The sequence below is a fragment of the Neopsephotus bourkii genome, unplaced genomic scaffold, assembly GCF_033783945.1.
Source record: "Neopsephotus bourkii isolate Nb327-2 ecotype Australia unplaced genomic scaffold, CSIRO-AGI_Nbou_v1 NB_1234, whole genome shotgun sequence".
Classification (NCBI taxonomy): domain Eukaryota; kingdom Metazoa; phylum Chordata; class Aves; order Psittaciformes; family Psittacidae; genus Neopsephotus; species Neopsephotus bourkii.
Window position 1 is genome coordinate 4,422,698 of NW_026901719.1, and position 14,782 is coordinate 4,437,479.

Genomic DNA, 14,782 nt, shown 5'->3' on the forward strand with positions numbered 1-14,782 from the left:
TTTTGGGAATTAAAACAAAGCTCATCTTAACTAACAGTGGATACACCCCTCTTCACCCCCACCTTCCTCAAGATTCAAGTATATTCATGGAAACAAAAACATTAGAAATACTTGATGCAAAGATACAGCAATCTACTTCTCAGGAATTTCCTTAACCTGAAGCTTTAAGTAAAACAAACATATGGGGAAGTACATGTAGATATTTATCCTGAGTCTCCTGCTCTTTAGTTATCTTTTATGTTAATAGGGTGCAAGGCTAGATGGACATTTCTTTCAATCAAGGCTGGATAGGAATTTGCACCTTCAAGACACAAGTTCTCAAGTTCACAAGTTTAAGCTGAAAACCCAATTACTGAATATTAACACCAGAAGCACTCCCCTTCACTGGTGTGTTGTAAAAGGTGCTCATACCTCGCACTAAAAACTTCATATTGGTTAATCGTGGCATACCAAAAAGCAGGCAAACCAAATCAACACCATTCTGTGTTTAATTTTAACCCTAATAATTAATATCCAGTTAACAAGAGCAAAAAGTGGTGTTAACACCACGTTTTGATAGTATACTGTAAGGACATTTTAATATGACCAATATATCACCTGCTTGCACATTAGGTAACCTCCTTGCATCAGATATGATCTATTGATCTGACTTTCAGTTTGAGCATCCATCTTTTACCAATGCTGATACACACAGCTCCTCAAGCACTGGTAAAAGCCACGAAGAAATTTTACTAACAGAGACAAAAATGTGCAAGTATTTACCCAACAAATTACTTCTCTTTTTAAATCCTGTGCTACAAATTAATGTGCTGTAGTGGATTTCCTGTCAGATACTATTATTATTATTATTGCCATATTTTCTGAGCCTTGGCACTGTTATGCTTCTCGTCTGAAACCTGGCTCTCTGGCACACTTTTCACTCAATATTTACCCGTAAACAGGAGCAAATAAACCTGAAAGGAGTGTTGATCATCAGAGGTCTTTGTTTTGCATTTTGCAGGGTTTGCTTTTAAAACTGTTTATGGAGTTTCACATTTAAAAGTGTTAGAAGATGTCTACTGCATACTTTTTCATGTGTTTTCCCACATCTTTACAATTTTGTCAATACAGGGTACTACTGCTAGCCTTCTGCAGATAAAACAGCTTCCCACAAGAACTGGAGAGCTCTGCTTGGATTGTGGAACCAACTGAACCAGTGTCTACCCAAGAATCTTTAACACTGAGCAAAACCACAAAACTTTCTTATTCAACAAGTATTCTTAGCTCTTGCTTACATTTCAAACTCTTCCTCAATTTTTCCATGTATTGCTGTGCTCAAGTAACATATACATTTTTAGGATGTTTCCTATGGAAAAAGATGTGGTTGACCCAGCATCGATATTCTGGTAACCCATCAAACCACATCTTAAATCCACTGCATTGTTCTCCAAACACTGTTTTTCAGTCATGGTCCTTACAGTTTTCAAGCTGCTCAGCAGTGCTCACGCCTGAACTGTACTATTCTGATACAAGAATTTGAATGTAAATTCTAAGTATTTGTCCTCTTGCAGAAAGCAGCCCTTTACAAACAATTTTATTTTTTTTCCCCTCCTAAGGCTGCTTTCAACTCTACTACCATTACATTTCCAAACAAAGTAGTAGTGGATACAGTCCCACAGCTCTGAATTCATTTGAAAGCCTACTCAACACAGAAAATGATACATGTGGCTGAAACTACAGTTGGCTGCTTGGACGTTACTCCACTCAACTCCCACAACAAATACTAAAGCAGTGCTAGCAGCTTACATATATGGAGATCAAGCTTGAGTTATTCCCCACGAGGTTAGGCTTTTCTCCAATTGTATCCAGTCCTGAAGAACTCCTTCAAGAAAAGCCATTTTGAGGACCATATATTCCCACACAACAGATCTACAGGCCACAGGCAAGTGCAACACTACTGGAGCTAACTTACTCCGCTGAATTATTTCTACTGCCTCTGATATGAGTTAGTTATTAGTGATCTGCTCTGACTAGGTAAAGATTACCCTTTTTTGCATTACTTTACATACTGAGCATTAGACATTCTAGATAAACAGAAAAACTAACAAAGGGAGCAGAATAATCAAAAGGCAAGGCCAGAAATAGAAAAAATAGAAGAGTAAATGCAATTAAGAAGCGCAAATTAATGTATTGTGGACACATCTGAAAAAAAGGCTGTAAGGCCTCTGAGCCAGTTGGGAAGCATTGATTAATGTTATTTGTACTGACAAATGTAGATGGCAACTAAAGCACTGTATCTTCCCACTTATCTGCAAACCAGCTTCTGCATGGCTGACTTCATGAAAACTCACTCCTTCTTTAGGAATGAGTCTTACAATGCTTTGCATTTGTGAAACCCATGCTTTCATAGCTACTGTTGTTCTGAACATATTACTCTTCAATGCAGTGCAGGACTTTCAAAACACTGCGTGTCTGCAGTTCACTCTTAGATATTAAAATGCAATCTTCCGGAATCTAACAATAACTCAATTTCTATTTCAAACTAACCCCCATTTTAGTTGCAATAACTACATTACTGTGCTGGGTTGACCTCGGCTGGATGCCACATGCCCACCGAGCCACTCCATCACTCTCCTCCTCAGCAGGACTGGGGGAGGGAGGTGAGAATAAGATTTAAAAAAAAAAAAAAATCCTCATTGGTCAAGACAAAGGCAATTTAATAAAGCAAAAGCAAAGGCTGCACATGGAAGCAAAGGAAAACAAAGGATTTATTCTTTACTTCCCCATCAGCAGGCAATGTCCAGCTACTTCCTAGGAAGCAGGGCTTCAACACACATAGCGGTTACTCCAGAAGACAAATGTCTTAACAGTGAATGTCGTCCCCCTGCCCTTGCTCCTTTCCATCAGCTATTATTGCCAAGGATATGTCATATACTATATAATATCTCTTTGGTCAGCTGGAGTTAGCTGTCCTGGCTGTGTTTCAAGATCTTGCTCAGCCTACTGATGAGGGGGAATGCTGGAGAGACAGCAGTGACGCTGTGCAGTGCTGCGCAGCAGCAGCCAAAACACTGATGTGTTACCACCACTGATACAAAGCTCAGCTCTACAAGGGCTGCTATGGGGAAAACTAACTCCATCTCAGCCAGACCTAATAGTTACTTAATAAGCAACTACTGCTTGGTTTTGGGGACTTCAATCTTAGTCTTAAGTAATTTTTACCCTTAAAAACTTGTGTTGCTTTACATCAGAAGATGCACCATTGTATCTGCATGGCAGCTACACTTCAGTGATTGTCAGAACTCTGTCTATACAGTATTAATTACAGTCTATAAACAATTACAATTTATGTTAGTCTATTCCTTATTTTACATTTGCCAGGAGGAAAACAAGGGAAAAAAAAAAGTTTTAGAATTATACTGCACACATTAATAAAGCTCTTCTGGTCTCCCCAGTTCCCCAGGTTAAACAAGCACAAGCTCTTGGAAAGATGACTACATTTACTTAAAAGGAGTTTTCCAAGAGATGAATTTATTTCTCCTGGACCTAGTATAATACTGAAATTGGCAAGATGGTTGAAGCACATCACAGAAAGACAGTCTCAGACTAGTTTTGATAGACACAGTATCACCATAGATAAGGATAGAATGTTATACAATGGAGTGGCTTAAGGACATTATTTCAGATATTTCTACTTTATTCTGTGATGTTACTCATTTTTATTTATTTTTGAAGTAAGAGCTTTCCAGAACACTTATCATAATGAGGAGGAACACTGTTCTAGTGACAATCCCATCTACACAAGATTCGGAGCTTCCCTTCCAACCTCCGACAACTAGAATGCAGAAGAGTATCCTTCTCGAACTGCTCAACATTACCTCATGTTATCTGCTCAGTAACAAGGCCTTCTATTTTCTAGTTTAGGAAGTACACCACTAAGTGGAAGAAATACAGTATTAGGTACAAATTTCTTTACAAAGCTACAAGCAACATGAAATTTTACTTCATAAAGGCCGTTAATTTCAGTAAGTAATTTTGAATATAAAATTTAGTTCAAAAGTTTAGTTTGACCTGTTCTGCTGTTCAGTAAGGAATCTAAAGTTATCACCTTACTTTTAGGCTAGCTGAAAAATTGTTTTGATTTCACCCAACATACCAGCCTAAACTAGCTTTCTGAAACAACAAGTCCCTGGCCCACTCACTGCTAGGTTATAAAAAACAGTAGGAAAGCTGTTATTGAGTACTGTATAGGCATGCAAAAGCAAAAGAATTACTTATGTTGTATCAGCATTTGGTCATAAAAGTGGGCTTAGCTCACTTGTCTTAATCTAAGCTTCAACAAATATCTGAGGAAGTACTCTTTCATTAGGACTATGAAATTATGATTTGTTTTATTGTTTAGCAATGTCTGAAGATAATAAAGCCTCACTTGAAATTTAAAAGGGCAAGACAATACAGATGGTTAGATTTACATCAGCACAGACAATGCAGAAAAAAAAAAAGAAAAGAAAAAAAGCGTTATCAATGCAAGAACAGCAATGCAGAAGCTATGAATTCTACATTTAGGCTTACCAGGTGAGGTTTCCCAATAAATTTTCTGAAAGGTGGTTTAATGAACCTCATAGGCTTTTGGAAGCCATCAACTTGTGAGTTGTGTAATTTTGAAAGACTGCAGCTTTCGTGGTTCCTGATGTGTATATGAGAAAGAGAGAAAGAAAACAAAATCAAAAACCATAGTGTACCAAATTCCTACACTGTAAGCAGGCCTGGATGGCTAGTCATTGCTGCCCTCTGCTGGTTGAAATGCTTCCTGCATGGCAGCAGCGCTGTATTGCTTACATAGTTACATACTGTTACCTTTACAGTTTTTATACTGTTATCTTTACAGTTTTTATACTGTTATCTTTACAGTTGCACAGAACTTTCCTTTTCATGAAATCCCAAATGCAACAGAAGCTCAGATAAACAGCTACACGCTCCAGTTTCATCCTCATCAAACAGGGTGTTCCTGGCTTTGGGCTTTTGCTTACTTGGGTTTTATTCTTTAACTCAGCACACTGCTACTACAGAAGTGCCTGTAAACCTCTAAAAAAACCCATATACCGTGAAAAGTAACCACCAGCTGTCAAAAATCAGAGCTCACGAGATACACAGAAACAGTTTCCATAGCTGTAAAATAAATTTCTAAAGTAAAGAGGCACACTGGACTAGCTCATAGGTATTGCCAGTATCCCATATAGGAACTACTAAAAATCCCAGTCTCAGGAAAATTGTACTCATTTTTCATACCATTATTGCCCTCAGCCCACATTACATTGTCCACATTACTTTGACACTATAAGCCCTCCTCACACTGAGCTTCAGGACAGCCACACTTGCTAGAGAAACGTGTACTTCCCACTTTGACTGGCACACACAAAAGGTAAGCAAGACAGTAACAGGGGGATTGCAAAAACAACAACAAACCAACCAACCCTATCCAAATAACCAGGCCAAACATACACTAAAGCCATAACCCCAAGTACACAAAAAGCTATATGCAAAAGTCCAACATGCTCCCCCAGGCACACTTAATAACTTCTACCTTTTTGCTTGTTTATTTATTTAAAAGAATCTCAAGTACAAGAACTGTTTCTTCTGCAGCTTCAGAAGCCAGCTTTCCCAAATGTGTGCATTGCCACTATCTGCCATTATAGACTGCATTTAAAATGAACAACAGCAGCACATTAAGAATGATCTGCAAATCATGACTACAGTGTAAACACGTTTTGTTACACTTTGGCAATTCTTTAAATCAACATTTCTTCTAACACAAGTCAAGTCATCTCTCAGCATCAAAAGTGAAACAGGATGACTGAGGTTAGTAAACACTTCTGAGGCAAACCCCTTTAACAAAACTGCTGGAGGAATTCAAAGCAGTAAAGCCACTCCAGAAATCTAACTTTTCTTCACAGAATTCTCCAAGAATCAGAAAAAAAAACCAATTTTTTGTTGATATTCCACATTACATTACAAAACAACCAAGGCAACTCAACAACATATTCATCCTCGAAAGGCTTTTATGAAACTACAGAATACCAAAAGAATGGTGTTATATGGTACATCAAGGAATGTAAAAAAAATTAAGCATCTTTAAATTTATTTCTTTCCCCTCTTTCCACTCAGTGGTACAGTTTGAGCTTGCTTTCCATTTTTTTCCCCTCCGCAGCTTAACCTCTTTCAAGGTAACACTCCATTACAGAGTGGTTTGCAATGTATGTCAGCTGACTTTCAGTCGGAGTTAAACTTAACAAGGACAAACTATGGAAAAGAATCACAACAAATGTGAACATAACTTTGGCAGGGCCAAAAAATGAATGTAAGAGAACTAGAGGCTTGGCACAAGATGACTCATTTGCCAATTACCTTGGAGTTACACCATCTAAATGAAACACTCTCTCATCTTCATTCTTCAGCCTCTCTTTTCTTCTCCTTTCTATATCATGCCGTAGATCATTTGGATCTTCTAACACTCTTACAATGTTCTAGTTAAGAGGAAGGGTTAAAGTCAAGTTAGCTAGTAGTAACTAAACACTGATTTGACTCTTCTCTGATGTGACATCCTTTGGGGACTGCATCCTGCACATAACCTTGTTAATATAGTTCAACTGTTACACAGGATGGATTCACATCAGCCCAAAGATCCAAAGTCCAAAATAGTATCAAAAAGTAGTCCTAAACAATTATCCTTTCTTGCACCATCTGCTTTTTTACAAGTTTCCAAACAACAGTGAACAGAGCTCTGGAATTCTGCATGGAGTTGCCAAGGGAAAAATACTGACATGAATTCCAGTAAATCTTAAAAAGTTCTGCTATTCTTACTAATCTTCGTTGAGTTTAATTGCCTCATACCTGTACTATAGAAGAAGAACAACAAAAAAGTAACTATCACAGTAAGCATAGCTTGGAAGGGGAAGACAGAAACTCTTATATCCCCGGATGAAAGCATGGAATAAAATAGCATTCTAAGGAATTACATGGATGTCGGGCCATCCTAACATTAGGGTACAAGAAACATTAAGGCTTTTCCTTATCTCAGAGGTAAAGCCACATGTCAGTCACCTATTTAGTACCTACATTATTTAAAAAAAGATAGGAGATGAAGCAGCAGGAATCACCATACCCCAGCTACTCTGGAGAACACACCTGCACTTTACTCAGTGAACAGAGTACATATACTCCCACCATTATTCTGTCAGTAAATATGCTTGAGTGTGCATTTCTCTCAAAATGGTCAGCATTACTGATGGCCTTCAAAACATGTAGAAGTAATGCACCAATAGCAAGGGGAGATTTTGCTTACTTTATATTATTTTAACTTACTGTGTGCCAGAAAGGTTAAGTAATCAAGATACCTGGGGAGATTCAGATGGCACAGTTCTTTTGTTCTGAAGTTCTGCTAGAGACATGTCAATCCTCCTGTAACACAAAAACATTCCATAAAACCAAGCGCCACCACTATAAATAGCAAAAGCATTTATTAAACCAAATACAGAACTTTTTAGAGACTATGAGCAAGCAGGTTAGAGTCAGTGAAATTTATATTGTCTAAAGTTTACCGAAGATTAACTACCTTAATGGAAATAAATTAAGGCAAAAAAACACATCAATCACCTGTGAATTTCTGGATCCAAACGTGTTTTCACTTCATTCATATTTTCAGCTGGCTTATCCTTAATTTTTGAGAACCGCTCATGTAGAGTTATGTCAGAAGATGTAAAATAATTTGCTGGGAAGAGATTAAATACAAGAATGTTTGTTTGTAGTAACTTAAAATGCACAGTGGGTAACTGTATCTTGTAAAAGACTAACTCTTAAGGGCACCAAAACAACTTCTGAAATTAGAATTCAAACTATTTCCACTTGCAGTTTAACACTCACAAATGAGAGACTAGGCCAGCTCAACTTATCCCAACTTATATGTAATAAGATTAAGCTCAATAGGAAGTTCACTATTTGTCAGCTTTACCACAGTAGTACTCCAATGACTAGTCTATAAATAACATTCAACACTGAACGTGATGCAGCAGTCTAAACACTAATCTGAAAAATTAAAGGAACTATATATAAACTATCAAGTTGTGACTACAGCAAAGCTCCTCTCTGGATACTGGAGAGGGACTCTTCATCAGGGACTGTACTGATATGACAATGGGCAATGGGTTTAAACTTAAAACAGGGGAAGCTCAGGTTAGATATAAGGAAGAAGTTCTTTACTGTGAGGATGGTGAGGCACTGGAATGGATTGCCCAAAGAAGTGGTGAATGCTCCATCCCTGGCAGTCTTCACAGCCAGGCTGGACAGAGCTTTGGGCAACATGGTCTAGTGTGAGTCATCCCTGCCCATGGCAGGGAGGTCAGAACTAGATGATCTGAAGGTTCTTTCCAACCCAAACCATCTTATGATTCTTGTTTCCTAAACAAGCAGGTTAGTCTTAAGTACAAGCATAAAATCTTTTCAACCTTAACACTCCACAGTAAGGCCTGTTATGGACTGAGACCTTCTTAAAATCTTTCCCCACCCAAGTACTTTAAATTTTCACCCTACAGTTTCCTTACTATAGAATGAAGACAAAATACAAATGAAATCAAAGGAAAACACCCTGTACGTACAAGGACAGCATACCTAATTCATTAGATTTGGTTTTAATAATTACAAATGTACAAACACATACATATACCCCAAATATCACAGCCACCTTTAACTTGATGGATAATTGTGATTATTTCCTGAGTAAATTCTCTTGACGGGTCATTTTCAACATTTTGTATAACAGATTCCATGTGCTCAAACACCGGATGAAAATTTTCAGTTTTCCTGCCAGCAGCAACAAGATCATGGGACATCTGTCTCTCTGTAGTATGACAAGAAGCACTCCTAGAATAAAAGGTTACATATATTCACTTTGAAAGAATTCACTGTATTAAAACTTCAGATAGATAAGAAGAACAAAAAAAAAATAAAATTAAGAAATTAATTCAAGGAATCGATGTGATGAAAACTGAAATCTCATTTTGTTAATTTCTTTTTAATTAAATAAAAAAAAGCTCATAAGACCATAAGGAAGAAAAGCTCTAACAAAATACAAAGAGGTACGACTACACTCTCAGGAATCCTTGTTCCAGTGAAGTATGGCATACAAAATCTGTAAATTGAAACTTAATTAATCTAGATCATCAAATAAAGGCAAATGAAGATCCTGATATACTACTTTAATATAATTCGGGAAGGCAATTATGTGTGTCTTTGTTTATAAGGAGCTAACAGACAATTTTCAAGAACAGGTCAGAGATTTACAAATCTCACGGAATCTTTGGGAACTGAATCATCACTTGAGCCTCGTGAAACAGCTTTCCAGTGGCAGCGTGTGAACTTAAGGACATGTTTAGAATCCCTTTGTGAAATTCTACTCATTCCAAGTGTTTATGCCCCAAATGGTTGCACTGCTGCTTAAGAATTATTTTGACAAGGAAGCTAACACTTCAGAAATCCTGCTTGTTTCAAGAAAAATGCTCGTCCCTTGGAAAGATAAATTGAGAACTCAAACAGCCCATGTAAAAGCTTTAGGGTAAAGACTCTATTACTGTGCATCCTGCAAAGTGATCATGTGCCTGCCCATCCTGTATTTGAAACAAACAAGACTGGGATTTCATACAAAAATTGTATCAGAAATAACCTCTACAGGTGTTTGTTAAATGCCTGAAGTAGCAGCACAAATATTCTCAGTCATCAGCTTCTGTATAATTAGTGTTCCTGTCTTTAAAAAATAAGGTATTTAGCATTTCTGACCATGGAAGCAAACCTTCCTCACATTAAACTGTCTGTAATCAATGTAGTAATTTTAGTCGGTCTGTAAATAATTACCACATCCACTGCATAACTTTTAAAATCAGCAGCAAGAGACTTACTAGATACAGGAGCTGTCCTCAGGGCTTGCAACAAAACCTAACGATAATTATTTTCCTTACATTATCATTCAAGCAGTTAAATGCTTTCCTAGCACAGTGGTGGAGGGTATTACTCCATTTACCCTTCCTTAGTCTTTAATATTAGGCCCTAATATACAAAGAGCAACTTTTCTTTACAGATCCCCATTGTATCACATGTTCCTGAAGCACTGGAAGGAAAATAAATACACAGATGTTTTATTTGGGACAAGAGAGAAAATACCTTTAAAATGAAGCCTGATAGTTTTGGAAGAGAAGGTAATTCCTCCCAAAAGGGGTTACTGCCACTATAGGATTCTGGCCTGCAACAGTAAGGCAACAAACCAGAAAAGCCTGCAAAAATCTACACGAACCAAGCTCCTTACTCTCTACCATGTATCCATCATCTAAATCTTCATAGCAGGACCACTTTTTTCCCAAATCAGTCACACTGGGAACGCTAAACACAACCACAGGTATTGCACAGAAGACAGAAGCAGACTCTACTGCTTATCAGTTCTAATGCCTCAACAGATTGCCATTTGATTTCTTAAAACAATAAATAACAAAACCCAGGGAGCAATCATTTTTGACAGCTTTATTGAACTTCAGATCTTGAACACCTGAATGTGTGTGCCTGAGATTTATGTAATTTAAAGGTTATCTGCTTTTTGGAAGAAATGAGGGATGACTCAGGTAGTCAAGAAAATGCAATCATATTCCAGAAAAAAACACAGTTAATATTTTAAACTGGGAAAGTTAATATTTTAAACAAATCTAAAAAGGTACAACCTTAATTTGTTCTGGTTACCTCATCAAGAAACCATGCTTTTCTCCAACATTCATAAACTGTAAAGAGACTGGGAAAAAGAGGTGGGGGGAAATCAGTACCTGTACTTGGCCACCATTTTCTTCATATCCACTTTGATTGTGAGATGTTCCCTCTTAGAGTTGACATCTGACATTTTCACATCTGAAACAGTATGATTTGAATCATGCTGGATATTGGAGGAATCTACTTTTTTCCTGAATTCCCCTTCTTTCCTTACTCTTTCCTTCGGTTTGTTTTTAAAAGATCTCAGATCAACATCCATTTTGGAGGAGTTAATGCAAGCATTGCAGCCCTTCTTTGAACTATATTTAACAGGTGCTTCAACATGCCCTTCTTCAGTCCGTCTCGCTCTTCCACTGCTAAAGTAATCTAACTCTTTGCTATTCCGGGCACCCTTAGAAGAACCATATTTCTGGTCTTCCTGCTTCACATACTTCTGAGCTCTATCGTCTGAAAAAGGCTTTTCCCCCTCCAGATGCCTTCGCCGTTTGTGACTGTACTCATAGGCTATCTTTGCGACAGAACCCTCCGAGTACTCCCTTTCAGCCGATCGGTGGGACTGGGCACCCAAATTTCTCTGCTCCTCCTTTTCTTGGTAGGGTGGAAAAGAACGTTCTTGCTCCCACGTGGAATTTCTTGCTACTTCTCCACCGTCATACCTCTCCATTTCTTTAGCCCTTTTAGACGTGTGCCCATATTCTCTGTAATCGTGATCTTCAGGATACCTGTGTTGACATAAAGCAATTTACACTTGCACTAGAGAAGAAAGTGAGAACTTATATGTGCAGAATGTTGGACAGCAGAATGCGTGGCAAGTTAACCCATAATCCCTCACGCCAAGGTACAGATGTGCAGGGGCTCTTAAGAGGGAAATATTATTCTTTCATACTCTAGCCATCAATATGATATACTTAAAAGACAAATACTTCACTACTACCAGTCGCCCATAATTAACCTACAAAGTGGCCAACGTGTTTCAAGGTGGATATCTTCAACTATAATGAAAACAGACTTTCACTTGAGGCTTTAAACCACAATACCCAGGTTTTAATTATTTTATTCCTATACCTCTTCTGTAAAGAGCTCCTTGCCGTAAATTCATCAGAAACTCTTCTGGGTGACTGACCATACTTCTCTTCATGTAACCTCTGGTGCCTCAAGTCATCTTCATGCCATTTTCTTTCAAGTTTACATGAAGCCCCTAATGGTCTATGAAAAGGTTTCATTCCTTTTTCATTTCCAGTGAGCTTGCAGTGCTCAAACATGTATCTGTCTTCCATTTTGTGTTGGTAAAATGGACGATCATGATCTTTATATGGTATTTCTGAGTATTTTGGTGGTAACTGGCATCTCCTACTGCTTTCAGTTCTTTCAGATGAATGTGTTCTGTAGGGCTTATGACTGTAAGTATCTTCCATGGGAATTCTTTTTAGGCTTGGTGAAGGTGATCTACGTTCATATATTCTCTGGTGGTTATTTCCATGAGGTGCAAACCTGAAATTACTTTGTCCATATTTTTCATCTTCTATTCTCCAAGGCATAGGCTTCTTTGGGTCCTTACGAAAGCTTTTATATTCACAGTCATAATTAATATGAGCATGCCTTTGCCTATGGTGCTCTGGACTCCTAAATGCTGGAGATAAGGACCTACGGCAAAAATAAAAACCGCTTTGAGTAGTCTCATAAAACTGAATCAACTCTTAATAACCATAGCTATTCCCTAAGGAAGTACAGTTTAATACACAATTTTAATCAACTGGTAAAAAAAATTAAAACCAAGCTATTCAAAGTGTCATTTGCTTGGCTAGAGTATCAAGCCTACTTTTACTCTGTGGAAAGTTTTCACAGTAAGAATACCCATTCAAAATAGTAGTAAGTCAATCACTGTTCTCTTGGTATATTTTCACTTAAAACTGAAAATAATTTCATATATATGAAGTTTCCACTACATTGAAGACAACTGTTATACACATTTTCACACTTTCAAGCATTCCCCGTATTTTTCCAGTGCCAAGAGAAAGAAGGGGAAAGGGCAAAAAGCATATGAAGAAATGGAGGGGAAGAAATAACAAAAACAGCAACCTTTTCTAGTTCTTTTGCATGACAAAACCACCTCAAAAACTGAAAACATTATAAAATATTATATTTAAAATATCACACAGGCAGAAAAGATCAAGTTTGAGAAAGAGGTTTTGGTCTTTCTGTATAATTGTGTATACACATACATACATCTACACACATGTATACATACGCACTTCCACACTTATTACAGTTTTTGCTTTTAAAGACTGAATTGCTAAGATCCACTTAATTGAACCAAATCAGCTTTGCGTTTTCTCCTGCAGTTACAGAAATGAAAGCAACCCGCTAGGAATTTTTAGCCAAAGTCTCCTTAAATGAAGAAAAACAGCACAAGCCACTAGCAAGAACCAGAAAGCCATCCCCAGGCATAACAGTTCTGCCTGTGCCCCACCCCTGGCAGTGCTTAAGACTAGGCTGGACAGGGCCTTGAGCAATCTGGTCTAGTGGAAGGTGTCCCTGCCCATGGTAGGGGGGTTGGACTTGGTGGTCTTTAAAGTCCCTTCCAACCCAAACCACTCTGTGATTCAGCGTATACTCCCAATACACTCTTTAATAAAACCAAAGAATATAAGTTGAAAAAAAATTCAAGGAAGTCACTTTCTTTGTCCACGTATTTCAAATGTACAATTTGCCATAACTTTTTTGCTCTTTTTTTGCATAAAGGCTCGAACTCAGAACCACAGCTCTTTACAAAACTATAGTGGCTAACTTCCAATAGTGCCCATACTGCTGCTCCCACCCCACCTTGGCCTGCATTTTAGTAACAGCTGGGGCATTCCTCCCTGCTCTTCACTAGAAGGACATATTCCAGACTATCAATCTAGTATGGAAGTAGACAGGATTAGTCTTTTAAAAAACAAAGAAACAAAAGTCCCCACACATTTTTCTTTGCTATTCAATAAACTCCCTTTGTCTTGGTCATCACAGCTTCATTAGTCCATATAGAAAAGAAACCCAAAACCAACAGAAAAGTAGTTTCAAGCTCTTGAAAGCACAAAATTGCATTCTAGCCTCCTTTAAAAACTCAAAATTGCAGCAAGTCCTAAAGATTAGGTAGGTAACTAACAGCATGCAGTAACCTAGATGTTATTCTGGTGACAAACACTACTAGGCTACTGTCCAAAAAGAAGGGCACTGACTCCCATTATTTTAGTCTGTGTTACGCTGCAAGGCAAATCTAACTGCGCTAAAAATCAATTTGTGGATCAGCCCCAAAGGCTCAGAAAGCCTGAAGTGTTTGAACAAAGTAGTATTTTCTGGCCCTCCCTGTAGACCATAAGTGAGTTACAGACAGTAAGTGCACCAGGTGGTGTTTGAGTAAAAATAACCTGAACGAGTTTGGTGCTTGGATTTTGTGCTTAAAGTAGTTCCAAAACATGTGAATTGAGCAAGGTTCCTGGCAGACACCAAAACTAACACCTCCAGCTTTAAGAAGAAAAAAATCATAATAAAATTGTAATTTGGGAAAAAAAAAGTTACATGTATTTAGTTTGGAAAAAAAAAATACACCTTATAAATAGCAACTCTGGGTGCAGTTTTCTTTCTTTACATCAGTTTTAAGTTCTAATTAGTAGTACCTACATAGAGCTACATTTCAGAACACAAGTTATAAATAAATATTTACCTTGGTTTCCACCGTGGTGATCTTGATCTGGATCTTGTCATCTTCTCTCATGTGTTTACGTGAGTTTCTTGAAGCTGTAAAAATGATACAATTTACTAATCTGGTAACAGAATGGTACTACAGATTGCAGCAGAGATGGCTGTTCTTAACAAGTGTAGTATTAGATGCTTCAAAGTCAGGGTGAGGCATATTTTAGCATGTTTTACTTTTACCTCTAATTCCCATTTTAAGACAAGTAACTTTTTCCTGACTTCTGATTTTAAAGTACAGCTTATTTTCTTTATAAAGATTTAAATATTT

At 37.7% G+C, this 14,782-nt stretch overlaps 1 protein-coding gene across 3 annotated transcripts in view; it reads right to left on the bottom strand.

Moving 5' to 3' along the window:
- The window catches only part of BCLAF3 (BCLAF1 and THRAP3 family member 3), a 32,943-nt gene that overhangs the window by 10,746 nt on the left and 7,415 nt on the right, over window positions 1-14,782 (bottom strand). For 2 of the 3 annotated variants that reach the window (XM_061364539.1, XM_061364538.1), the window contains exons 2-9: window positions 14,483-14,556; window positions 11,845-12,423; window positions 10,836-11,501; window positions 8,717-8,895; window positions 7,633-7,747; window positions 7,374-7,437; window positions 6,385-6,503; window positions 4,552-4,666 (exon numbers count right to left, since the gene is read on the bottom strand). In XM_061364539.1, the coding sequence (XP_061220523.1) occupies window positions 4,552-4,666; window positions 6,385-6,503; window positions 7,374-7,437; window positions 7,633-7,747; window positions 8,717-8,895; window positions 10,836-11,501; window positions 11,845-12,423; window positions 14,483-14,523 (1,878 nt within the window). In that variant the 5' untranslated portion in view covers window positions 14,524-14,556. Of the gene's footprint in view, window positions 1-597; window positions 732-4,551; window positions 4,667-6,384; window positions 6,504-7,373; window positions 7,438-7,632; window positions 7,748-8,716; window positions 8,896-10,835; window positions 11,502-11,844; window positions 12,424-14,482; window positions 14,557-14,782 lie in introns of all 3 variants that reach the window. The other variant, XR_009727080.1, reaches the window with a different exon arrangement.